We start from the raw sequence: 27,516 nt of genomic DNA, 5'->3' as shown, positions 1-27,516 counted from the left end.
GGGAACAGCTACATGCTGCTGAGGAGCAATTCATTCCCACCATTTCGGACCTCTGTTTTAAGGTGGAAAAAACTGGAGATACCTACCAGTCTTCACGGGTGACAAACAGAGTTTGGATGATGACTGGAGACCAGATGCACAACTTGCAGAGGACTAGTATTAAGCATGGGAAATCCTACCTTGTGCCTTTTAGATCACTTGGGGTTTATAAACAAGTCAGCAGCCAGATTCAAAGGGATAGTCTTTGATGGGTGAAGGTAAAGGTGCTGGCAATCCTCTTGTCACCTCACCATCTTGCTGGTTGTTTTTGTACTTAGATAATCCTTGCTACATTGTAACCTGGCAAACAAAGTCAATAGTCCATGTCAATCTTGTTCAAAAAGTACATATATTTAATAATTATAACAAATACATTTTCCCCCTGGAATTTCCTCTACTATATTTCAGTAAGTCCCTTCTATGGTCACTGAAGTTTGACTGTACATAGCTACTGTCTACGGTGGATACATGGGCACGTTTTAGCAGTGTAATACGCATATATTCTCTATAAATATAATAAAAGATTTAACATTTCTGTTTCCATTCTGATTCTTACACATATTTACTGGGTTTTCACAAAAATATGTCTCTTTCCTGCCTCTCCCAACCTTATACTGGGTTCCAAATAAACCTGAGTTTGTAATTCAAGTCAGTATCTGTCATCTGTTCAGGTATGCAAGTCCGATGCATGCAAAAGATGAGATTTCAGTGGTCCCCGCTTGCCAGCTTTGCAGTGCAAACATGTTCTTAGCATGAAGAAAAGGAAGATGCTTTGATGTTTTTAAATGATAGAAGAGCTAAAATACACCCCGTGGATGCACAGGTGCTCTGTACAAACAGAAGATGACATTTTTCAGTCTGAAAATGAGTAATATTATTTCAGGGTTGTTTCTTATCATATCGGGATTTTTATCTATACTATCTTCCAGGTAACTTAGCTACCTCAGAGGTGAGTGTCTTCACTACACCGAAGAGTAAAAGACACATAGGGATTCCCTCATACTTAACTGATGGGCAGCTTCAGTGCCAAGACAAAGGTCCCATCTGTGGAGATAAGGTCGCTTTGGGCATTCACACTCTGCTGGTTTTTCCAGCAAGCATTCAAAATACTGAACTTCACCTATTCTGTCAGTATTTGGATTAACGTCCAATTTTTCTATTTCAGATTTTGGTGTTAGACTGAGAATCTGGAACAAGCGTTCAGCTATGGGCTCTGCTGAGGACCTTCTCCCCTGCCTCTGCTGGCCCTCCCTCCCCACCAGCCCCTGTGTATCTCTCACATGAAACTGGGAGAAATGGGAAACTCTCAGCATTCGCCCAGATACAAAAGCAATGGGGATACAAAAGCATTTGCAAAAATATTGATAAAAATAGGGCTTGGATTCCTACTGATGGTCTCGAGGTAAATCCCTGTCTTCCAGCAACAACCCCAAGAAGAAGACAAAGCCTCTGCTGCCTGGGTTTTGAAATGACATTGAGTGGGCAGCAGTGGGGCATACGTGGGCCAGGGCTGCCCACTTGGGAACCATGCTGGAATAAGCTTTGTTGACATATCCCATACACACAAACACATATGCAAGCACGGTACAGATGAAAGAAAAGAGTAGTCTTTGGCTAAACCTTCTAATTTATAGGAAATGGTTTGAAGATAAAAACAGAACCAAAAAAACGCCGCCAACCTCTCAGATGTATCATTTACTTAGAAAAACAAGACCGGTATGCAGAACATGGTGCCTTTTAAGAAAGTTACCTTCACCGCTCGTAACAATACTGAATTTTTGGTAACCACTGCATTACCAATCTTGCAGTATAAAATGGCATTGGTACAGGCTCATGTGTCCTTTATTAGTCTTTTTCATTCACTGCAACCTCTCAGGAAAGCCCTCAGGTGTGTCCAACGCTGCCTTGCTGTAACAGGCTAAAGCAGCCCTGCACATAGGTGTGCTCTGGAGCTAGTATGACTACAAAAATCAGAGGTGAATGGATTGTTTAAACACAGCGTGTTGCAATCTGGATTACTGTTCGAAGCATCTGCTTGCAGACCCATCATATGAAAGGAATGGGCCTCTAGTGCAGTGAATTTCCATGTGATGAAACTTGTTTTTAAAGAATAATGTTTCTTCTGAATGACATCATTAAATCACCATTTTATTTAGGAAAAAAATGATTCCATTATTAGCTACTCTATGTAATTAACAGTAAAATCTGCTTTGACTTCCAATACTCTCACTTCTGAATATTTAGATCACTTGTGTCTTTATTCAAGCTTCATCTTCTTGGCAGTACTTGTTAGCAAGTTGACCTTGGACACAGAATCTTGAGTTTTTCCACTTGTTTAGCCATGTGAAGAATACCTGTAGCAGTACCATGTACTGTGTGGAACAGGCAGATGAAGCACAGCTAGTCTTACCACAGATCCTGAATGGGACTGGCAATCATGGCACCACGCAGCTTACCGTGGCGAATCAAACCATTAATGTTCACTGCTCTTCCAGTCAACCTTCCTGCAATACTAGATGAGAGCAGTGAAAATACATATTCATGTAGCTCTTTCAAGACATGTTTTACTGTACAGTCAGATGCCAAATGCTAGTATTTAACAGCACAAGCAGAACCCTTTTCCTTCAACTTTATTAGTTAGGACAACACCTTCCTTTCAAGCAGACCTCTGATTTTCTACATTGGACCACTGTAGTGTATTACATAGTGACAGTAACATGCCTGTGGCTTTCCCTTCTTGTTAAAAGTAAAAAAAAAAAGGTCCCAGAGGACAGCAGTGCAAATCCTGGGATGTCAGACTAACACTGGCCACTGACAGCATCTGCCGCATTGAAGGAAATCTGCGTGGGGCTCATCTGCTGCAGCTGAGGCATCCTTGCTTCCAGCGGCTTGTCTGTCGCCGACTGCATCGTCTGGTTCCGCTTCCGCAGCATCTGTCCAATCCCCATCATGGGGAATCTGCCTCTGCTTTTAACGCAGTTAGGGCTGCCCAAGGGGTTGTTGGAAACCAGCTGAGTAGGAGACACTGTTTCTTCCTTTGCTGGATATGCTTTTTCTTCGTATGTGAAAGAGACTTGGGTGGGGTGGATGGGAGATGTACTCCCCGGCTGAAACAGCGGGGACAGTGTCCTTTCACTTGAGCTTTTGTAAGGGAAATTCATTGGCGAGCCTAAAATCCTGTACTGATGAGAGGGGGAAACCTGGTCTATTTGGTCCTCTCTGTCAACCGACTCGAAGGAGTGCACGATATTCAGGATGAGAGGAGAGTCCTTTGCCCGGCCCCCGATCCGGGCTGGCTCCTGCTGCGGGGACTCCTGCCTCTTGAGGAGCCGAGGGGTTCTGGGGGGCGGCTGCTGGACTTCCAGGTACTCCAGGGAGCTGGAAGTGACGCAGCCCGTCTTGGTTGCCAGGGGTTCGTGGAAAGGGCTTACCCCACCGCTGGAGTCTGCAAAGCAATCAGAAAAGGAACCAGAAGACCAGATTGCATTTAATAGCACCACCTTCTCTGCCTTAGGGCAGACAGCATCCAGCATCACCTTTAACAAATTTTAGATGAGCATGACAAATGCACTAGCTAAAGCAAATGGTCTTATGGATACACCCAGGACCTAATTCCCTTACTTTCATTTGATACTTACATTGTTGTTTCATGGGTAATTTATCTGCCACTTTCCTCAAAGGCAGGAACAGTGCTTAAACTGAGCAAGGCAAGGACATGAAATAGAAACTCACAGATGTCTTCAGCTGTTTGTATTAATTATATCCTCTAAGGCCATGTCTGAGAAATCTCACATTTCTCCTTTCTTAGCACAACTTTGCATAGTTTTAACTGGGTCTGTGTACCGTATTCACCAACATACCTAGAGACATAGGGGACAAGAGTCTTCACTTGCACTTTGGAGGAAAATCTCTTCTTGGTTTCACACATGTAAATATGGAGTAGCTGCACCGGCCAGATTCAGGCTGTTACAGTTGGAACAGATTTGCTGCATTGACTTCAGCAAGAATCATCCCCCAGCAAGGACCAAATATAAATGGAACAATCTTTGCAGGATTTAGCCCAGTAAAACAAAACAGCTTATAGAGAAGATCTGCTCAGTTTCTATCAGGATGCTGGCACTCGCTTATGCCAAGTTAGTTGCAAGAAAACATGTTTTGCTGTGTTTATGGAAAGCTGTCCAAGGAGCCTGCTTTGCTAGGTTCCCCCTAATTGAAAGAACAGTGGACCACCAGTTAATCACTGTCCCTGAGTTCCCTGGGTCTCAAACCATCTAAAAGGGATATAAAATAATTCAGGTCTGTCAGGCCTCAGGACACAGCCACAAATCTCATGTATATTTCTTTTGAAAGGGATGATCTTGGCAGGGGTTGAGACCTGCATGGAGGTACAGGATGAAATCACTCACAATGAGTTGTTTGGACAAAGCAGACCAGGCTTAATCTGACTAGTTTCTTACCAAAACTGGTAAAATTATTTGACCACTTCATTTAAGAGGTGTCAAAACATGGTTTCCATAAGCAGAGAAATGCTTTAGCTGAGATCTGAATGATTTTTAGGTTTCAGCTCAAAAAAGCAGGGAGAAACCTAAAGAGGAAAAAAAATGTCCCTCCCTCCCAGAAGAAATGATGAATTCTGAACAAAATAAGCATTTAAAAATATTTTTTACATTTTTCACAATAAGTATGCCCCATTTCTGACCAACTCTGTGGAGTACTGTTACCTTGCAGTGGAGGTGCCTGTGCTGCCTGCTGAACACTATTTTGACTTTTTATTAGGTAGAAAACATCAAACAATAACTTACCAAGTCACTAGAAAGAGTATAAAAACACCATAAGCCAGCACTCTAAATAACCCCTTGACACCACAGCAAATCTTTTACATCACCCTATTTCCCTCCTCTGCTCTGTAGTGACCTGCCCTTGTTTAATTCCCTCATCTAACAGCTGGCTACATCACCTTCCTGCTCCTCAGTGTCTCCCAGACAGGTGTGCACCACTGACACCCCGTTTTCCTTCTCCTCCACTCATTTCTTCTGCCACCTTTTGCAAGCAGCTCTCACCCATCCCTCTCAGGCTGCCTCCTACCCTGTGTGACTACTGCTCTGCTCTCCTCTGGCTGTCTCCTCTTTCCCCACCTGCAGTCCTGCGTCCAGCTTTGGGGTCACCAGCACAGGAAAGACATGGAGCTGTTCAAGAGGGTCCAGAGGAGGCCACAAAAATGATCAGAGGGCTGGATCACTGCCCCTATGAGGACAGGCTGAGAGAGTTGGGGTTGTTCAGCCTGGAGAAGGCCCCAGGGAGACCTTATTGTGGCCTTTCAGTTCTTAAAAGGGGCTTATAAGAAAGACGGGGACAGACCCTTTAGCCCAGCCTGTTGCGATGGGACAAGGGGTGATGGTTTGAAACTAAAGGAGGGGAGAGTCAGGCTAGACATGAGGAAGAATTTTTCTATAATGAGTGGGGTAAAGCACTGTCCCAGGTTGCCCAGTGATGTGGTAGATGCCCCACCCCTGGAAACATTCCAGGCCAGGCTGGATGGGGCTCTGAGCAACCTGATCTAATTGAAGATGTCCCTGCTCAGTGCAGAGGGGTTGGATTAGATGACCTTTGAAGGTCCCTTCCAACCCAAACTGTTGTATAATTCTATTCTATTCCTTTCCCCATTAATGCTTTTCTCCCTTTCTGCTGCCTGAAATTTGCTGGGTTGGCAGTTCCACCTGCGTTTCCTCTCAGCTCCGTTTCCCCTTCCACCACCATCAGCTGCTTCTCACTACTTCTCCAGTCAGGGTTATTTTCCTGTGCTGCCCCTTTTAGCCCTCTTAGCAAAAACACATTCACTCATAGGAAGAAGGGTTTCTACCAGCTTTCGTTTGATAGTGGTCTGGGGTGAGCGTTGATGCTTTCAAAGCACCATTGTGAAGCACAGATGAATTTGTATAAGTATGTATAAATAGAGAAAGAAAAGTTTTTTTTAAAAAACACTGTGGGAAATCTGTCAAATAAAAAGAGAAGTGAGGACTCATGACTGTTGAACATCATCATGGTTTGCTCAGGATGTTTTGTTCAATGTTTGATTACATTATCCACATACCTCTTTCACATACCGCCTGTGGAGCAGACAGCAAATGCAAGACCACAACTGTTTACTACCAATTTACTAACAAACACACAACACAAGACACTCATTAATACCACACATGCCCATGCATGCACATGCACACAGGGACACACCACTGTTTTTTCTCCCACTGACCTTTCTCCGGACCTCCAGCCTTGGTGACTTTCCAGTCCTTTGGCAGAGCCTTGGTGTTCTGTATCTGTGAGATAAGACAGGAAGAAGGCTGTCTATATGAAACTGGACTTTTCTCAGTTTTCTTTGGGAGCTGACGGTGAAGAATCTCCCCTTTCTTTTCTTGTTCTTTGAGTTTTTTGTCCTTTAAGTTGTAAAACAAACAAGAACAATTTGGTTTACTTAAGGGAAGTTTAAATGATCCCCAGACTTACAACTACACCACTTACTGCAGCTGATTTAAAAACTATACATTTACAAGGAACTTATCCTGGCTACTCAAAATAACTAAATCTTCCATGTCTTATTTTCCTCTGATCTGTTTGACATGGATTTCATGGTTCCCATCTGCTCTGACACTCATGCAATGTGAAAGTCAGTTTTGGAAAACTAAAGGAAAATGAAAGCTTTCTCTTCAGAGGCCACTTGTCCTAGGAGACCTCGTTGAAGTAAGCAGATAGAAGTTTGCACTCCTCTATACCTAAAATTTGCCTCCCTATTTAAGCATCGAAGAAAGGTCTTTGATTTCTCTCTATTGCACTTCCTCTGGCATTTGAAAAGCTGAGCTGCAAAGTTTTAAAGACTCTTTGAGTCACCTATCTTTTGTCCACACAAGATCTGAAGGAACACGGTCCTTGCTTTTACAGCAACTCTGCAACTGCAGAAGACATGGAGGGGGAGAAAATTACCAATCCAACCTTTCACTGAACCCTAACTCCTTTTTGTGACAGAGAAGGCAGCTGAAGGTGGGATTGCAAGCGCATACATCCTAAAAGGTAGGTTTGACCTCCAGTGACGACAGAGGAAAAACAGAACCTGGGAGTGGGACTCTGAAGAGGAATCCAATTTTCAAAGTCATATTTTACAGTGAAAATTCATTTTATCTTTTTTCAACAGGAATTGCTAGATTCTGCAAGCTGTGTAACACTGTTTGCCTGCCACCGATTCCTGGGAGAGCCAAAAGTCTTACTTCACTTCTAAAAATCAGGCGTCACATTTGTGGCCCATATTTTGCTATCCCTCAAAGACTTCAAGAATGTCTTGCCTTTCTGGAACAAATCTGTGTGGTCTGGTTTTAGATGTCAATCTCAAAGAAGAGGGGCTTTTGTTTTGGGGTTGTTTCTTCAGAGGAGAATCTACAGGACATTCTTTGTGTGGCTGTAATTCTCATTTAAGCAACATATTTCACTATGTCTTACTCAAAAGTCACTGTAACTACAAGTCTTTTTTAAAAAATGCAGGAAAGTTCCTTCACCTAATTATGTGCTGAGGCCTGTATTTTGTCTGATAATTATGCACTGCCAAAGGGCTGGCTCTCTTGATGATTTTCTTTTGAAAGTTCATTGCCATGCAGTCTATTGAAACCCTCAAATACAAAGTGATGTGCATATATGTGAGAGAGGTGAAAGGAAGACACAGAAGACAATTTAGGTTCTCTTGGGCCACTAAACAGCTCTGGAAACATATTAAGATACATAAGAGGAAAATAACCGTATTGCACCTGTTGTGATCATTCTCAGCTCAGACAGAGTCCAGCTCCCTGCACAAACCGTGCCTGGGCACCACTAGGCTAATTAACCTTCGAATTTTCAGAAGTTAACAGAGTTGGAAGGAAGAGCTTCAGTGAATCACAAAAAAGTTTTTGGTTTCATTACAGAAGTAGTTAAGTGACTTGGGAGAGCAAGAACCAGAGACTTTCTGGGAACTCCTCACTGTTTCCACCTCAGTCTCCCTTCACACACGCGTGTTTTGTCCCCAGCCTTCTCTCCATCTGTCCCTTATCTCCTTCAATTTCTTTCCCTTCAGCTAGCTAAAGCTGGCTAACCCTTTCACATAAACAAACCAATGCATGATGGAGCCATCATCAATTTGCTTGCCTGATACCTCTTTGTCCACCTGATGTCTTTCCCCTTGCCTTTTAGGGGCTTTGACACCTCTGGCACAAAGCATTTATTCCTCCCTGCCCATGCTGTGCTTGGAACAACACAATGTCTGCAATCAGACATAGTATCCCAGGCACTACCTTGGCAAGCAGTCACTACTGATGAAATGAAGTAATAACAACAATAGCAATAATTAATAATAATGCTGTGTGAATAACACAATAGAGCCAGTGGGAGCTGTACAGTTAATTCTGAGCCCACCACACTATTTTTCCTCTCAAGGCTCTGAAACTCTGCAGCCACATTCAGCAGAGACTGGGCTCTACAGAACATCTTTTTTTAAAGGTACTTGTGAGGATGAGACCAAGTGGTGACTATATTAAGCCTAAAAGAGCCAATCAAGATTGTTAGCAGCTTTCTGCTATTTTGGATAGGTGAGGAAAGAATCTGCATGTTGGTTGCTGCAGCATCTGTTAGAATGCAGGACGGTTCGGTGCTGTAGTATTTTTAGCCTAATGGTGCAAGAGCCAAGCCACAGCTCCTCACCTGCCAATGGCACCTGAATTTGTCTTCACACTGCTTATGTGCTTATGTGTTCTAAGCAGCAGTAACACAGTCATGCCATACAATTAAAGCACTCCCGAAAAAGAAAATTCACATACCCGGTGTTGGCAATTAATTAGTTTACCCTTGATGAAAGTTGTTACAAATAGTCTTATAAGTATTTTTAAAACTTACTAACATTGTTTCTCTTAGACGATGGTTGTGTGAGGGGAAATGACCAAAATCCTAAACTCCCAAAGTGCCATACATTATTACATTTTAAAAGGAAAGGAAGATTTCTTTCAGGGGAGTTATGAAAGTTTGCTCTTCACTGTACCGTGCATAGCCGTGCAGTGGCATGCTGTTGCACAATGCAGGAGTTGTACCGGTATGTTATACTTGAATAGGTTTGGCATTACATCACGCTCTGCTATTTCCTGTCCTGACCTCGACCTGAAAACCTACTCTAGTCCCAGCAATAGAATCTACAGGATGATAAAGGATATTTGCGTTGGCCATGTCTGAAATGGTGACATGGCAATGACACAAGCTCTTAAAAATTGCAAATTCCTGGAGTCTGAGCCCACTAGCTACCCTGCAGCAGGGAGGTATGCCCAGCACTCATTCCCTGGATTCACTGGATGGACGGCTGCCCATTACCTGGGGCCTCTCCAACAAGGAGAGATGGAGAGAGACAGCTTGCTGCCTCTCTCCTTCCCTCCCTCTCTCCCTCCTCCCTGCGCTGCTTGTCTGCCCTGAGCACTCCCATGCAACCAGCCACATAGCCAGCTTATTGAGCTCCAACAGCAGCTCTCAGACCTGGTGCTGGTCTCAGCAGCCTAGACTGGGAAACCTCAAGGAGAAGAGGGGCTGGACACGACCACTGACCACCTGCCCTTCTGCCTACCCCGGCAACCTGCAGTGCTGCTGGCTGGCAGCCTTCACCCGCGGCAAAGTCCTTATTCCGCATGGCTGGAATGATGGGGAAGAAATTCAGTCAGCGGCTGAAGCTGAAGCTGACCAGCTCTCCCCCTGCTATTCCCATGGCAACACATAGCTTACGCTCTCCTTGCAGTGCCTGCTGAGGGACCAGTGCCTCCTGGCTCCCCTCTGGAAATGGGAGGTGATAAGGGGACTCTATGTGCAGCTCATGAACCTGCCTGAGCTTACAGAATCCCTAGCCCTGAGTCCCAGTGGCACCCACTGATCCCAGTGGCATGAATGAGACACTACCAGGGTTGTGTTCCTGTCCACATGAAGACATTTTAGAATCATAGAATCATTTTGTTTGGAAGAGATGCTTAAGATCATCGAGACCAACTCTAGCACTAAACCATGTCCCTAAGAGCCTCATCTACACATCTTTTAAACCTCTCCAGGGATGGTGACTCCACCACTTAGGAGAGATGTCTGCCGTAGTTACAAACAGCAGTAGCCTCCCAGGGTCTGTATTCATTCAGCTGTGCTGCTGTAACTGTCCTGGTACAGTAAGGGTAACACAATCCCCTTGTGTAAATACAGCTAAAGCGATATAAAACATGCTTTATGCTCTGCTATGCCCATGCAGAAACAGAATATATGGTATTATTATCCCAGTGTCTGCACTGTGACTGCATCAAGGTAACTATTTCAAGGAAGAAATGACACCCCCTCATCCCTAAATAGCTACACTGGGACTAACTCTGAATGCAGGAGAGGCTTTGGAGGGAGCCTTTATCTCTAAGCATGCCTGCAAACCAAACGGGGGTCATACAGTAGCACTACCATTAGTTTTTAATTATCCTTAAGGAAGTCAAACATCAGTTCCCCTCTAGAGGCACAGAGATTTCAGGGCCACCATGCACTTCTCTATGGCAGACCTTGTTGCAGGCTCCCCTTCATGGGGCAGGTAGGCAGAAGCTGCAAGGTAATGCCTGGAAGGCAGGCAGAGCTACTCGTGCGTCTCTGTCATGGCACAGATAAGTGACACCAGCAGCTGCAGGAAGCTGGTCCAGTGAGCATCAGGATGCACCATGTTAGATCTGCAGCATTCACCTCCAAGTACCTGCCTGTGTTTCCAGGGGAAGGTTGCCCTGCAACAGCTTGAAGTAAGCTGTCAAAGAGCATTTTGAAAGATTACATTCATTGAGTCTACCCACTGTTGATACATTTGAAGTAAGGTGGTTTTTGATTTATGTAAGGGAAGAATGATAAGTACTTTGCCCTAATATTTCCATCTGGCTTGCAGTTCAACCTGTCTTGGAAGCAGTCTTTAAAATAAACAAAACCAGCCATGGTACAAATCTCCTGCAATTAGATCATCAATTTGGCACTGAAAAGTAGCTTTTGAAATAGGTAGGCTCTTCAAGAATACTGCCTTTTGTGTTGGTAGGTAAGACTTGCACAGCTCTCATTACTCTTGTAATATTAATGCTTGGCAAAGAATCAATCAGGGAAGAAAAATCCAGCTGTGAGAGAAGGCTATTATCTGATGTGTAGTCTTTTAATACAAACTATTTTCCCTGTTTGCAGGCAAAAAGGCTGGAGACTGACAGAGCAAAAGGTGACCTGGTTAAATCTTTTCTCTGGCCAAGGGAAGTGCCTCATGATGCATTTTGCTAGTTCATGCATCACTTCTGCTAAGAAGCAAAAAATACTAACCTGGTCAGAGTTTTGTGCAAAAACAGTTTTATCATTTCTTGTAGACAACCCAGGCTTGGGCCAGGACAACAGGAACACCAGATGACTGGGGAGGGTCACCCTGGCTGTCACTCAGCTCTCTGCCCTACACTACCAAGGTCTTGAGACTCAAGGCAACATGGTTACGGTCTTCTTACAACACCAGCAACTTGCACCCCAGAATGAAACTACAGAGCCCCCTGAAGAAGTTTGCATTACTTTGCTAAATAGAGCATTTAAAACTTTTATTTTCTTCATAAAAGCTGAAAGTCACCCTTACACTTCAACCCTAGGTGGTTGTTATTTGTTCCTTCAAAAAGAAATTGAAGGAATTATTTGTCCTGCACAGGAAAGACCACAAGTCTCTTTTTCTCCACAGGTCCAGAAACCCAACATGTTAATCACAATCACCGAGGTTTCTCAAATTCAGTCTGTTTTCAAAGTACCTTAACAAGCTTTAATGAGCTTTACCTCATAGGAGTCTTTATTTGCCTTGTATTTTTCTATCTGGTATAGTTGGTTCTTGTGGCAGATATTGTCCTGGCCTTCAGACTTCTGGGGAGAGAGAAGCACAGAAAAGTAAATAATGTAAGATAATTACAGAAAACTAAAGTTCAATTAATGTTTAATGGATAATATCCATTCTTGGCTTTCAGTGGAGGAGCATCACCTTACAGAGATGGCGAATTTAGTCCATTACATTTTAAATATCATCGATGGCACCATCATTAAAACAAGCTTGCTAAAAGAACAGAGAAAAGAAAAGAAAAAAAACTAAGAAGCTGTTGTGAGATCAGAAGGGCGTTGGGGATAATTTCTCTAAGAAGCAAACACATTATGACAAAAACACCATACAACCCACCTTCCTGCCTGTGCAGTCACGTAGGAGCCTATAGACCCTCAACTAGTTCAGACTCCTTGCCAGACCACAGGCAGTTGTGTGGAGAGGCCAAGGGAAGAGAATAGGCAGCTTGTCTCTGTGTGCTGTACCCATCATAGCACTTCAGCAAGTACCATGCAAAATGGCCTGAGAGCTCCCTGTGAGGCCTCATCTGCAGTTCTGTGTCCAGCTCTGGAGCCCTCAGTACAGGAAAGACATGGAGCTGTTGGAGAGGGGCCAGAGGAGGCCACAAAGATGATCAGAGGGCTGGAACAGCTCTGCTGTGAGCACAGGCTGAGAGAGCTGGGGTTGTTCAGCCTGGAGGAGAGAAGGCTCTGGGGAAACCTTATTGTGGCCTTTCAGTTCTTAGAAGGGGCCTGTAAGAAAGATGGGGACAGACTTTTTAGCAGGGCCTGTTGCGACAGGACAAGGGTGATGGTTTTAAACTAAAAGAGGGGAGAGTCAGGCCAGACATGAGGAAGAAATTTTTTGCAATGAGGATGGTGAAACACTGGCACGTTGCCCAGAGAGGTGGTAGATGCCTCATCCCTGGAGACATTCCAGGCCAGGCTGGACGGGGCTCTGAGCAACCTGATCTAGTTGAAGGTGTCCCTGCTCACTGCAGGGGCTTGGACTAGATGGGCTTTGAAGGTCTCTTCCAACCCAAACCATTCTATGATTCTATGGTTCTAAAAGGAAAGATGACATGTGGCAGCAGGCTCCTGCCCTAGAGAAAGCTGCCATGCAAACCCACTAGCAGTGTTTCTGGCCCCTAAGCCATACTCAGGGGCCAGAAAGGTTGGCAAGAGATTAGACTTTATATTCATATTCTTCCTCATGTAACACTTCCAGCTAAGCTTTCCCCTAAAAACTAAATAAAATATTAATCACTCTTAAGCTTCCCCTTGATTTCCTGAATCAAATTACATTGTGTTATTGATATTTCAAGTGCCAGAATTATCTCAACATATAGACAACAGTACGCCGCAAATCACAAGTAGGGCTCTGCAAGGCAACAGTTTGCTCTCTGTAGGGTAACTGCTTAGCTGGAGGGGATCTCCTATGGAAACAGGGACTTATGAGACATAAAGCCTATCAGCAAGTATCTCTGCAACCTGGGGAATTGAATTCTTATCTGAATTAATGTTATCAGTTTGCAAGAAGTACTTCCCCTTCATAGTTACTGCTACAAAATTAGAAAAACAAACACCCAAACAAACAAACTTGGGTAAAGTCTTGAGATAAAATTCCAGCAAGCAGGGAAACTTTTAGCACTTTTTTTACCTTCCTCACCCACTTATCCAAAGACTTGGCATCAAGCAGTACTTACCCTGAGGCTTGCCAAGTAGCGCTCCAGCTTCTTATTAAGCAGAAAGTAGATGGCAAGTGTGTGACTTGCCCTGTTTGAGAGTACAGTGTTGATGACATCGCTGTTCTTGTAGCCAAGCTTCTCAGTCATATGGAGCAGCACACTTTGGCTGAGGTCCTCCAGGTGAATCCTACACAGAGAGAGGCGGAGCATGCCATTTGTATCGTTCTCCAAGCCACAAAGCCTTGCCAGACATGGGGGACATGGCAGGGCGTAAAGAATGGGCCTGATAGGCTCAGTGACATGGGAGTAACGAGTTCTCTCCTCCTGTGAGCACACAGGAAAAAGGGAGACTATTCAGGCACCACAGGAAGCTGTAATGGCTGAACATTGTCCCCACCATGTCCTACCCTGATGCACAACAGCACGGTGATGCTCGGGATGCCACCATTTTTATTCTACATCTGAACAGGGAAGATTGTCAAGATCATCTGGCTGGTTTTGAAGGAAAAGAGGTAAAATCCAACTCAGGTAGCTATATTTGGCTTTCTGAAATGACCCTTTCCTTGCAATCAAACACCACTGCACTCAGCTTCACCCCTTACCTGTGGCACAATATTAATGCACTAAGCAGGTAGGGAATTTCACGCCAGAGAAATGGGTTGTACAGGAATTGTAATTACAGCAGTTCTCAGAATGGTAAAACTGCTGCTTTACTCATGTTAGTTAAAAGCACAAGTACAAGACATGTTTATGTACATGCTCTCCTATAATGTCAATGACAGACTCAGACATGGCAATAAATGGAGAACAGCAGCCCTGTGGAAATGGCAAAGCATCTTCTCAGTCTAAGTTAAAACCAGATTTTCCAAAGAACTCTGCTCCTATTTAGATCTCTAAATGTGCTGGCCAGCTTCCAAGATGTACCTGTCAGTTCCCATTCATCTCCAAAGAAATGCTGGGTTTCATTTGGTTTCTAAAGGATATCCCTTGTTCCTAATATCAAGTCAAGTATCTGGCTAAAGCAGCTTAAGAGAGCTTAGGTTGTGGGTTTTTTTACAACCTGCCTTCCCCCTTCAAAAGGACCATTCTCCCCACCTTTCCCACTCCTGCCTTGCTGTCCCACTGTCCTGTGCACCTGTGATGTGAGGAATCCCCAGACAGAAGTCTAGGTCTGATGTAGAAGACTTAAGACAAGATGCTAAACACAGTCTGGAAAATATCAAATAACTCTTTTCCTTTTTTCAGCGTGCTTATGAACATTCGTTCTGCAGCTAAGGAATGCTTGGGGTTGTTTTTTTTAAAGTTCAAAAGCAAAACTTATCTTGGCCATTGCACATTAAAGCATCTGGACAGCAAAAGAAATTCAAGCAATTTCTATTTGAAGGGCTCAGCAAAATGGGAAATTTTTGCTTGCCTTCAGGGAATTTCCTTAATAAAAGCAAGCTTATAAAAAGCCTGGGAGAATATTCTTCTGAAAATGCAGTTTCTGCCGTTCTTCTGCCCCATCTCCATGCTCTCCCTTTTCCTACCAAGTTCTTGTGTTGGGAACAACAGATGTTACACCCAAAATGGTGGAAGAGCACTGCAAGAACACAGCGCAGCTTCTTGCTTGTGTTATAAAAAGCATGACTGAGAGAGGAAGTGATTCCTTGCAAATTCAGTAGTGGGTTTTTCAAAACTATTTCAATGCACATTACCCACACCTGCTCACTAACAAAAACTTGGAGAAACTCTGTCAAAGCTGACTGTAGTGGTACTTTCTGAGGCAAGCTCAAAAGGAGCCTAACCATGCCTTCCAATATCACAAACTTAAAGAGTATTTTCCCTATAAGGTTCCAGCATTCTACATAGGTCAAGCTTGGGGCATCAATTAAACTAAAGAAATACTATCCAAGAAATGAAGTGAAAGAAAGAATCTGTATGGCTTTTATCCTTTGCAGCTTCACATAAAATGTGGGCTCAGACAGAAGGAATATCTGCTTTTCTCTTGTTTTCAGATCAAATTAAGATAAAGGCTGTGCAATGAGAAAGAAAAAAACATATTAATAACTGTTTTTTTAATAGCAAAGCATGGCATTTGCCATTGATGTTCCCTTTAAAAGTGCTTATAACAGGAAAGGTTTAGGATCATCACCATATATACATCTATGCATGAGCAAACATATGCTCTCTCTATAGTTCAGCACTGCATCTTCTTTCCATTTGATTTGCTTGTCTTTAGAAGAGAATGATTAATAGGCACTCCATAAATAATGAGCATTGCACAGCTATTCTGTTCAATAGAGGCCAGTCTCTTCTGTAAGTCACCTACCTAACTGCACCAACGAGCAGACCCTAGAAGGGATGCTTCCACCACAACCTGACTAAAGCCTGAGAACTGCAAGCTTGGAAGTCAAAAATAGAGGCATGAAAATGTACCTACAAAGGCAGAAGAATTGTGAAACCACATTCAAACCCTATTTCTGTCGTTTTTCCTCTTTTCTACAAATCAGACACACACAGCAAGAGAATTAAATTAACCATAGAGTTCTCAGTTATACTTACATTCACTTAACAGATGCCACATTTAGTAGATTGATTAGACTCATTATGACAGTGACTTCATTAGCTTAATGACTCATTCAGTTTACACTTGTTTTCCCTTTCTTTACCATACAATATTCGTATGTACCATACTTCAGTACAGTCCAATGCACCATGGAAACTCAGATTTCCTTTTGTTGGACAGCAAACTACTCAACTTAACTCAAGTGCACTTAAATTTGAGGCAGGAATATCGAGATAATGTGTCTGCCTGTTCTCACTCTTATTCTTTGTGAAACAATTGTTCATAGGGACCATCTTTGTATTTGTCCATGTAAGTCTGGGGACTGCAGAGAGCTAGCCTCACATTTGCCCTCCCCATTTCAGTGGATAGCTCTAATGATGCCTCCAGGCATCCAAGCTGCTCAACATCTACTCAACCATCCTTGGAGAGCAGAAGATCTATTACTCTCCACAGATCAAAGAAAGGCATAGTCACAGTGATTCTCCACCATGCAGTACTTGAAAGTTAAGACCCTGCCTCTGTAAGGGAAATGCTTGCTGCTAAATCAGGGCACCTCTGTTCCCTGTCAATGCAGAGGGAAAAGGGAGGTGACTCACATAGGAGCCTGGACCATGCAAGCTGCAACCTGTAAGTCAGTCAACTGCAACATCAAAGGGAAAAAAAAGGTCTCCAAAAATTTGTAAAGGCTCTCCCAGGATTCAGGGCTCAAACTGATTTCCTGTGCCCTGGTCTCAGCAAATTCCAACACCAAGTCATTTTTGGGTGGAGGACAGTGGTTCAGCTGTTCAGACAAAAGTAAATCATCACACTGCTAGGCATACACTACATCTGGTATCTGGCAACTGAGTAAACTGTAGGGGAAAGGGGATCTTCACTTAGGAACACTCCTCTTAGCAAGCTAGGTCAGAAATTTTGGGGTGCTATCAAATTTTAAGCACCAAAATTAGGTTTTAAGTTGCTGTCTTTGCCTCAGCGTTACTTAGGATCTTGGTCCGCAAGCTAGTAACTCCTACAGTGAATCCTCTGCAGGTACTAGAGTGTGTATGAGAAGTAGCTGGAGGGCTTTGATACAGGAATAAGATTTTATCTGATCAAATATAGACATATATTTCTATGCGAGCTGCCTGAGGCTCCATTTGCAGTCACTGGAGAGGAGCTTGGATCTCCTGGGCACAAAGTCATCCTATTACAGAATCAAAAAGAAGACAGATGAATGATTCTGTAAAAAGTGCCTCCATTGACTGTAATGAGAGCCCAGGCTGGCTGGCTCATGTGTCAACTCTACACTGCAGATGTTCAAAATCAAGTAAGATTATTTCTAACCAAAGTGGACCACAAGTATCTTCTTTTATTTTTTGGATGCTTGACTGGCCATGAGATCTGATTGCTGTTTACATTTAGCCACGCATTCAGCATTGCACAGGTATTCAAGGGCAAGAGCAAGATCATCTAACTCTGACTTTTCTCACTGCCTTTTACCTAATCCACAGAACCTCATGTATGTATCACAAACAGGCAGAGCCTCTACTGGAAAAGTAGCTTGGCTTTTACAGACAACCAAGGAGAAGATCAGAGCCGATGAGCTACTTGTCACTCAAGCAACACATATTCAATGTCCAATCCCAACAACTTTTAGGACAGAGTCACAACAGCAATTCCAGAAAATGCAGTGGGATGCTGTCACACAAGGAATGAAAACTTTAGTGCCAAAGTAATTAACATTTTAATGCACATACACCCTGGCAGGCTTTCACCACTCTTTCACACAGTACCTGTTTGGATATGTGACATTAGGCGGTGCTCTCCCAGGGTAATTCTCATTAAGCCATCGATTTGCAAGTGCCTGCTGGATGTTTGGTCTCTTTGCAGGATCTGGCTCTAGTAGAGATCGTAGGAAGTTTATGGCCGCTGTGAAGAAATCAAGAAAAACAAAAGATACGTCATATCTTTATGACTTAACATGGTAGTTGAGTTACTACAGGTGTGGAGGCTGACCAAGAGTATACTAAAAACGAATGTTTTCCTTACAGTATGCTCTAATGTCCTTGAGAAAAAGGGAAAACCCGATAAGGGATTATTAAGTAAAATAAACAATGATTTACAGTCACAATGATTTATAGAGTCATAAAGGAGAGGAGAAAAAGCACCTTTTGTTTCACAGCTCGTTTGAAGTTTCTACACAGGTTAGCCAAAACTTAATTTTTGTGTGAGGACAAGAGGCTGGAATCAGGTCAGGGGTAAAACACTCAATTTGTGTTTAAAGTAGAAAGAGATGGACAGGGGGTGAGTGGAGGGGTAGGATACAGAACTGGGAGGGAAGATGTGGAGAATGGGGCTCCCTTTGACATTATAAGGACAAATTAAAAGAGTACAGTAAAATTAATGGGCTTCATTCTGTTTTCAGATACTTCAACATTCCATGACATGCAACCATCTCTCAGGAGTTTCTTGCAAAACTCCTCAAAAGTACTTTTCTAGTATGTTTAAGTCATGTGCTTCTTATGTGGTTAGGAGGAATGAAATATTTTCATAAAGACTCACAAGAAGTGCAGATCTGAGCCTAAAATAAACTCTGTTTTAACTAGGTCTGGTCTTCATTCCTCAAATTATCAAGGCTAGACTTAGTTTATCAGCTGCAAGATAGTAAAGAATTAACTATCTCCTCTCTAATTCCCTGCAAGAAAGACAACGAAACCTCATTCTGGGAAAACCAAGATCAGAATGATTTTGTAGAGGAGATACAGCCAAGTGAGATAAAGGCAGATGCGTCTCGAATTAAGCCAATGGCAAGCAAGAGGCAGAAGTGATGTCTGCGGCACAGTTTTTTCCAGGTCAGATGGGCAGGACCTTGGGGGCTTTTTTCCACCTTTTCCCACAGCAGAGCTCTGGGCCTCCTCCTACATTCTCCTGAGTGTGTCCTGTCTACTTGTCTCCTGACCAGGTAGCCTGAGCAGCAGTGGGACAGGACCACTCTGGCATGGGATGGTGTCCTCTGAAATGTACCTTCTCGGCAAGCTGCAGTATAGCCTTGCCAACATGGCTACTGCAGCTCAGGGCAGGTAAACCAAACCCCTTAAAGGCTTGTGTTGCAAAGCAGATCAAACTGGATGTGCTAATGCTTCAGTGCCAGAAAACTGCGAAATTATGAGCCAGTCCTCCCATTCGGCTTTACAGGCGTGGGGTCTCACCACCACAGCATGCTCTACTGGCACCACACCATCCTCTATACTGAAGCAGAGCGGCCACAACATGTCTTCTCTACCATCAATACAGCGAAAACCTCATGAACCCGCGTTCCCACATCCAACTTCAGGAGAACAATATGGCTTCTCACGAGTCCTCATCTGAAAAGGCCATAAAAGTTTACCTAGGCACAGTGCTGCTGCCCGTCACAGATTCTCCTCAATGAGGCTGTTGTCCTCCTTCACATTCACCTGGCCATCCCCCTGAGCATTTTTATTTCCCCAACCCCTCCGTATCACACCCCACCCACAGTCTAGGATGCAACAGCTGGGCTGATGTGCCAGGGAAGGGCAGTGGACAAGGGAGGGAGGGTTTATCCTCAAATAAATCAGGGTTAGACCCAATGGGTGCTGACCCCTAACAACGTGGATAAGCTCGGTGTTCAACATCCTGCAAAAATCTAGTATCAGCTAGAGAGGGCCCTGAGAGCCTATCCATTTCAACACATCAATAAGTTTATATGTGGAAGAGAGACAGTTATAGTTACGTATTTACCGGTTCAGATAAGCATCAGCTGGGTTTTTTCTAAGCTCTGTCTTCACAAATCGCTGATTTATGTGAGGTACTTCGAGCCTTTCCCAACATTTTTTATTGTTTTTTTTGCTTTTGTTTTTCCTATAGCAGTAATATTGTGGCAATTGCAGGAAAAGCCCATATCCCAGTTCATAAACCTGCTGGAAGCTGATGCTATGACTGCTCTCTGCATGCTCTGAGTGCCTCCCTTCCATGCCTCTTGGGGACAGACCCCCTCATTAAGACAAACAACAAACCCCTTGTTCTTCCATTTGATCTCCTCTCCAGCACTTCCCCTGTCTCAGAAACCACATGCATCCCACGGGTTCAGAGCAAAATAAATAACTCTTTCCCAAACCGACATCTCTCCCTCCCATCACAACCACCCTCAGTCCCCAAATGAGCTAACATCTTAAAAAATGTTTTTTGCTTTGTTTTGTTTTGTTTTCCCTATGTGGGCAAAAGGCAAGCTAATTAATGAGGCTTGTGAAGCACCAAAAAGATCAGCGGATCCAGACTGGGAGAAACTAATTCTGGAGAGAAGATGCCCCCTGGGAGGCTCCCTGGCAGGCCAGACCTGGGTGACATGGAGGAGATGAGTAGGAGCACCTTGGCCAATTTGAGCTGTCAGATGGTATGGGGAGGAGAGAAACCTTTTCCAGTTAGCCCCATGGCTGTGAGACAGCAAAATTCATCCCCCAGGAAGCAAACATGAAGCTGCCCGATTGATTTTTGGACCTTCTGCACCTGAAGCCATTTTCCCTGCTGCACCAAGTGAGCTGGTGAGCAGAGGGGGCTGTGAACCACCCTGCCAGGGCTTTATTATGTGAGGCCTCATTTATGACGAGCTCAGGCCAGCACTAACCTAATTCTTGGTGGAATTTTGTTCCCATGGTGTGATTTTTGGGCAAACTTTGCTTTTTTGTCAAATAAGATACCAGCATCATGAGAAACTACATTTCTCTCTTAACTTCCTTGAGCATCATGAGCTCAGTGATGACCAGAAATGGAGAGTGCTTCAGTGGGGACTACAAGACGTCTGCTGTCTTCGTGTTCCTTGCCATGAACGAAACCAACTTACTGTCTTGCTCACACTGTCAGGGTGTGTGCCTGGTTAAAATGAGGCGTACAGGTGCTGCTTACAAAACTGGGTGGAGAAAATGAAATTAGGTCATTTCACAAGCCATGAGCAAGGTCCACCTAATCAAATCCTTCCTCCAAACTACACGCATGGATAGATGATGACTCTTCTTATTATCTGTACTGCCTTTCTCTGCTCCAGAAGGAAGACCATGAACACACAGAAGCAGTAAATTGAGGATAAAAAAAGAATGTGTGCTAAGTATATACCAATTTCCTGAACAACTGAACTCTGCTACTTAAAATCAATAATCAGATATCTCTGTTGTTTAAGAAGCTTAATGGAAAATGGTTTCCTAATTGGGAAAATCAAACACTAATTCCAGACTTCCCCTGTTGCTACACAGTTGCGTTGGGTACTCAGGGTTACCCAACATTTTAACTAATACAAATAAAACATACTCTTGCTTAGCGACAAGACTGGCTACCTTAATGGGACTGTGTGTTCAGTAACTGTGATATGAAATATTGAAAGACAACATACTGAGCAAGCAAAACAGAATCCTGAAAAAAATCTCTACTATATATGTGAATTTACAGACAAAAAAGAAAAAAAAGATAAAAAGATCCATAAACCTAAGAAGTTAACAAACACAACAATTGGCAGGGCAGAGGGCCAGAGCTTCTACCTACTGACCCAAAGCCTAAGCGTGGCAAGAACAAATGTCATCTTAAATCACAGTTTGCCATGTCAGTGAATGAGCAAGGCTGCTGACTTAGATCAAGAACTGATGCGTACCTTTGTTCACAGTGAGTAAAGGTTAACACGTTTAAATCTATTCCATTAATTTACCATAATCTCTGAAAGTTCAAGCTGCTATAGTTCTCACAGGATAAACAATACTATTGTCACTGGAGACCATTGTGTCAGTGAGCTACAAATGCTACAGACATGCTTTTGCGAGAAAATCTGATCTCCATTATAAAATGGTAGGATTAATGAAAAAGTAAAATTAAACCTGTTTAAAAGTAATGTTATCTTTTTTGCTACCCAGGTCTGGTCTTCTACAGACCTTTTGTGGGTGATTCAGCCTTTACTACATTAGTTGTCCCACTGAAATCAGTAAAATCTCCCACTTAGAGATGACTGAAAGAAAACAATGATCAGGCAAACAGTCCATTGATTCAAAGACACTACACAGACATCTTATAACTGCTCTCTATTGGTAAAAGCCTCACTCTGGGAGGTAAGTTGGGTAAATATTTTGCCACACTTGGAAAATGTTTACTATGACATGCAAGTCCCTGACTACAGGAGTGACTTTGCAACTGATGAAGGATTTGGCATCTAGATCAGTACAGCACGAAGCAGTCAGTAGAATCTTTCTTTTCATTTACTCGGTGGGACTTTAGAGTGTGTGCTAGAACACTAAAATAACTGTTTTGTGCAACTGAATCCTAACAGGATGTCTCCAGGTGGAAATACCAAACACTCTAATTGCATCAAATAGATGGCAAGACTCGTAGCATCCCAGCTCACTTGTAAACCTGCCACTTTACAACATGCCAGCAATATGAACTGTAGGCACGGAAAGCATACTTCATACAGATGCTGAGTGAACAAGGAACAACATACTCCATTTGAGCCACAGATCATCTGTGTGAGAAAACGCGTAACTACCTATTTCTTCCATATGTAGGTAAATCTATACTTGGGAGAATTCATCTTGTGACACAGTTTCCAGAGGCTTTCTCTTATCCCCCATGACAATGGTTGCTGGCCTCAGTGTGAAGTAAAAATGTGTGCTCTGTCACCCTTTTTCTACTTGCAATCTCTGAATATTTTTGATTGTCCCTTGTAAACAGGCTGCCAGATATGGAGAACAGAAGCTCTCTATGAACAACAAATGTAGCACACAAAAATAAAACCCAACTACAAAACAGAGTTTGTTCCAAATGCTGACAACAGTCCCGCTATAAGATGAAAAATTATTCTGTTGCCTAGTGACATGGCTTTGAAGCAGGAATTAATACTTCTAATACTAATACATCAACAATTCTGCATTTTGTGAACACACAAAGGTTACCACAGGCCACTGTCCCAAAATATCTTTCTGTGTGCATATCATTATTCCACAATAAGTGTGAGGTCATTCAAGGTAGGTTATCACTCAGCCTTAGTCACGATAATGCCTAGGAATTTGTTATTCCAAAGTAATGTGTTCCTGCATCCATGCTGTATGCTAAAATCTTCTGAACGTGCAAAACTGACCAACTACTCTACAAAAGCAACTTCACAGATTTTCACAGATCTGTTCCTCTTTGTGATCAGCACGACCTGGCACTTCTCCAGCTTAAATACAGAAGTCAAAGCCAAAGGAGTTATGTTACAGCAACTCCTGCAGATCTTTTGCAGGCTAAAATGAAAAAAAAAAAAGTATTTTTCTCAATTGGTGTGCCATGTTGGCAGCATGACTCACAATCCAGAATTCAATGCAGTGGTTCTGACCGACTGGATCTGAACAGGTCCCAGCACACCCCCTTGATTACCTGCAGAGAGCTGAGTGGGAAAAGGGTTCATTTCTTTGTCCACCATTTTCTGGTATAAAGCTCTCAAGCTGAATGGCTCCACGGTAAAAGGTAATGTTCCAGTCAACATTGCGTACATGTTCACCCCACTAAAAGAAAACACAGAGAAAAAGAAACCAAAATGTTCAGGAACGAGGAAAAAATTTAGCCTAGGTTTTAGTGACTGCACTTCATCTTTAATGTCTGACATTAACCAGGCTCTCTCTTCTGTCGCACCCAATAATTTGGGCAAGAATTCCCACAGTTTTGCTCGTGGAGGGTCACACAATGTGTACAACATCAGTTGGAAGCCACAGAACTGAGCCCAGATCTTGGGCAACTCCTGGGCTAAATGCCACCCCACAACTGAGTCTCTCCTCAGGCTGCATGAACACACGGCGTTTGGAGGCCTCATCCTGGTGCTGCCCCGGCTGTGGAACAGCTGCCCGCACCAACGGGAACATGGCAGGTCCTGCTGTAGAGCCCAGAGGTGACCTCCACCATCTCTGGTGTAGCCCAAAGATCAGACGCAGAACAATTACATTTTTCAGAGCAGAAAACTTACTGCTTGTTTATGCCCAGACAAGTTAGGGATGAAAAGCATGTTGGGCATTCTTGTTCTTTTTCCTTTTAAAAGGGCTTTAAATTCAATTTGAGTGGAATTCCTCCCTTTTGGAAATTTGTTTCCCCAGTCTGCTGAACACACATATGTGAACAAAAAGAAACCAAACCGGTGAGCTATCATGAACTATGATCACAGACATGATTTGTTCAGCTATGAGGAAGGGTAAGAGTTAAGCGTATTTTCTTTTTTTAAAAAACAATTATTTTTAAAAAGAGGAAGCCTTTATTACTGGATAAATGTAAATGGTTTACAAGAATTACTGTGCTCTGTTTGCCCGTGTTCTTCAGGGGTGGTACTCTCACCCTGGATGTGGACGGATGGCCCACTGCTGGAGTGAGAAGTTCAGAAGCCATACAATGATTGAGCTGTCGGCCTTCTAGGAGGGCAGACTGCAAATTAGGCTTCAGTCGGGGAAGTTCTAAAGAGCCTTGAAGTGCAACAGGGAACTCACCTGGTCAAACTGAGAGATTAATTTGACCCAGGTCCTAGTCTGATACATAAACTGTGGCCAACCTTTCTTAGCAGTAGTAGTGTTTTTCCAGCACTTCACATTTTCCAAGCACTACTGTAATTCTGTTATTTCATTGAAATTTATACAAATGTTGATATCCCCACTTGGTGAGGGAAAATCTGTCAACACTAAAGCAAAAGCTAAAACTCGACTAATTTCAGCTAATGCCTCTCCAGGACCGACAAGGATAACTGACATGTCCACGGCCAACAGGAGGGTAGTGGGAGATGCACAGTCTACAGCAGTACTGCAGACAAATTAATTGTCTCCACAACATCTCTGTAGCTTCTCCTGCCTCTGGCACCAGGGACTTCTGTCTGTTCTTTTGCCTGAACACTAATAAGCTCACAAAAGCTTACATGTTTTCTGGCCATTTTTATTTCCCCTTTAAAAACTGTGCTTTCAAAGTGATGACTTGACTTCATATTGCATTTCCTGTCAGACTTGACTGTGGATAACACCCAGAACCCACGTGAATGCTTGAGGAACCTTTGGAGAAAACAGAAAAAGCTGTTGGCCCTCTTGTGCCAAAGCCATGTCTTCTACTGTGTCTGAACATTATTGATCAACAGCTGTGCTTTACTGCAATCTCTTTATGCTATATGTTCTAGCAAGCTATATATAGGTACATAAAAGATCTATTTCAGAACACAATATCTGTGCAGCTTAGTTCAGAGAGTCATGCTAATGAAACAGATTTTCTTGCTCAGAGTAGCCAAGTACATGAATAATGTTTCTCATTTGAGCAATGGGTTATGATGACAGTAATAACAATTATAAACTAGAGAAGTAACTCACATGGACCAAACGTCTATTTTGGGCCCGTATTTTTTCCTTGCCAGAAGTTCAGGGGCTGCATATGCTGGGCTCCCACACTGGGTGCTGAATGGATCAGAATAACCCAAGATGCCTGCACAGTTGCTCAATCCAAAGTCTGTGAAAGGCACAGAGACAGAGTTATGAAAGAGGCAGATACAGTAAAATCACGCTAGAACACAAGGAAAGAAAGCACATTTTTTTCCAAAAGCTAAGCAACGAACTGCCTAAGAGAAAAATCATGCACATGCAAAAATTCTATAAAATTTGTTTCTCTGAGGTGCTAAATAACCAGAGATTTCCACAAACAATAGAAAAGACTTAGAATATATACACTTATCAATTTTATACACAAAGCAACTACATTTCCCTGGGAACTGAATGGCAACAACTGGAACTGAGATTGTCCTGGGCACTACATGATGTGGATGAGAAAGAAAGCCACTTCAGGCTGTCACGGATCCCATAGTATTGTAGTATGTTATGTAGAGGCCAAGGTTGGGACTTCTTCAACGTTTTCCTCTAAATTGTGTAAATGAGCCATCAGATGTAAGATGAGGTGGGGATGGGGTTGCTTTCTGGGTCTACTGTGGTGATGCACAGACGCAGAGGGTTGCAGAATCAACATTTCAGCTCCGAAACAACACAGGGACATATTGGAGCAAGAAGAATATGTTGATTTGGCTCCCCCCTCTCTGACTTCTGCCTTGAATTACTGTATTTCTGGTCCCTGGGTGTATCTGACATTCTTTTGCTGGCAATAACAATGAGGGACTGGCAAAGCCTGGCACCATGAGCTGATGGGACCCAAGAGGCAGCCTCTCTGCACCGAAGGAGGCTGTGGTTTCCCAAGTGCTCTCAGCCAACCCAAGCCCAGGCTGGCGCCGAGAAGGGTGTTCCCAAAATCTCCCCTGTCTGTTCCAGCCCTGGTATGGCTGCAGGCTCAGCTGGGTTTAGCGAAGAATCTTAACATTTAAACCACTAAGCAAGGAAAGAAAGGCAGGCAGAGTCTCACCAGTGGCAGAAGCAGCTGGAGGCAACATGTGCAGCCAGAGGAGCACAAGCCCACCCTGCCTCATGGTAGTCTATGGTTGGCTTGGGAGAAAGCAATTACAAAACCACAGCTGACATGGAATGTGAGGAGAGGTTGCAAAGGTTCTTCAAAGTATAGTCAAACAACTTGATGTGATAAGGGGAAGAAGCAAGACAAGCTCACAAGAAGGGGATGACACAGGCAAAACCGACAGGCTGGGAGAACAGCCTTTGCTGCAGGGCAGCACATTCAGAAGTAGCGGATCTAGGGAAGTCACTATCAAAGATGTTTGCATTTATCAATAACTTGTTATTGATGGCAGCTGCAACAACAAAAATACTGCTGTTAAAAACACTGACATCTGTTTAATTCCTTGCTTTTTTTTTTTTTTTGATCCAGTTTTCTAAAAAAATCCCAGAATGCATGTGTTTAAAATGAAAACGGACTTATACACAAATGAGGCAGTCAGGAGAAGCAGAACACTGAATTCTCTTCCTATAGAGTGGTGTCTTGCATCCATCATAAACCTGCATATTTCTGGGTGTTCTACCCACCTGCCTGGATGGGCTAAAACCAACACATCTTGCAGGTCAAATGTAGCAGGCAACTGTTGAGCCCATAAAAACTCTCCCATCACAGAGTCATTAATTTGAATCTCTCTCCCTTATTTGCCTACTTATTTGCATAAGACTTGAAGTAATGGCGTGTCCTTTAGCTTTTACCGCCATATTAAATTTGGCTGAAATCAGACAGGAGTTCCGCAAGGTATCAGAAGTGCTCTGCCAGGGTGGTCACATCAACCCTGTTCCCTTAAAAAACCAGGTGAAAAAATTATAATGCTTAAAAAAAAAGCAATTATAAAGACGACTATGTGAGTTGGAGTGCCCAAATGACTGCACAGAGCTTTCCACTTGACTGGCTGCATCTCCAAGAGCGAGACAAGCACAAGAGAGGCAAGAATCACTATATTTAAAC

The 27,516-nt window shown here is 43.3% G+C and overlaps 1 protein-coding gene across 2 annotated transcripts in view; it reads right to left on the bottom strand.

Moving 5' to 3' along the window:
* Positions 1-369: 369 nt before the first annotated feature.
* Positions 370-27,516, bottom strand: part of HUNK (hormonally up-regulated Neu-associated kinase) — a 60,154-nt gene continuing 33,007 nt past the window's right edge. The window contains exons 4-10 of one of the 2 annotated variants that reach the window (XM_065066349.1): positions 25,491-25,626; positions 23,539-23,666; positions 17,925-18,060; positions 13,623-13,791; positions 11,884-11,967; positions 6,293-6,473; positions 370-3,484 (exon numbers count right to left, since the gene is read on the bottom strand). In XM_065066349.1, coding sequence (XP_064922421.1) covers positions 2,838-3,484; positions 6,293-6,473; positions 11,884-11,967; positions 13,623-13,791; positions 17,925-18,060; positions 23,539-23,666; positions 25,491-25,626 — 1,481 coding nt within the window. In that variant the 3' untranslated portion in view covers positions 370-2,837. The remainder of the gene's footprint in view (positions 3,485-6,292; positions 6,474-11,883; positions 11,968-13,622; positions 13,792-17,924; positions 18,061-23,538; positions 23,667-25,490; positions 25,627-27,516) is intronic. The other variant, XM_065066359.1, reaches the window with a different exon arrangement.

The sequence above is a fragment of the Columba livia genome, chromosome 1 (genome assembly GCF_036013475.1).
Source record: "Columba livia isolate bColLiv1 breed racing homer chromosome 1, bColLiv1.pat.W.v2, whole genome shotgun sequence".
Classification (NCBI taxonomy): Eukaryota; Metazoa; Chordata; class Aves; order Columbiformes; family Columbidae; genus Columba; species Columba livia.
The sequence above is the reverse complement of the archived record's forward strand: the minus strand, read 5'-3'. Positions and strand labels throughout refer to the sequence as shown.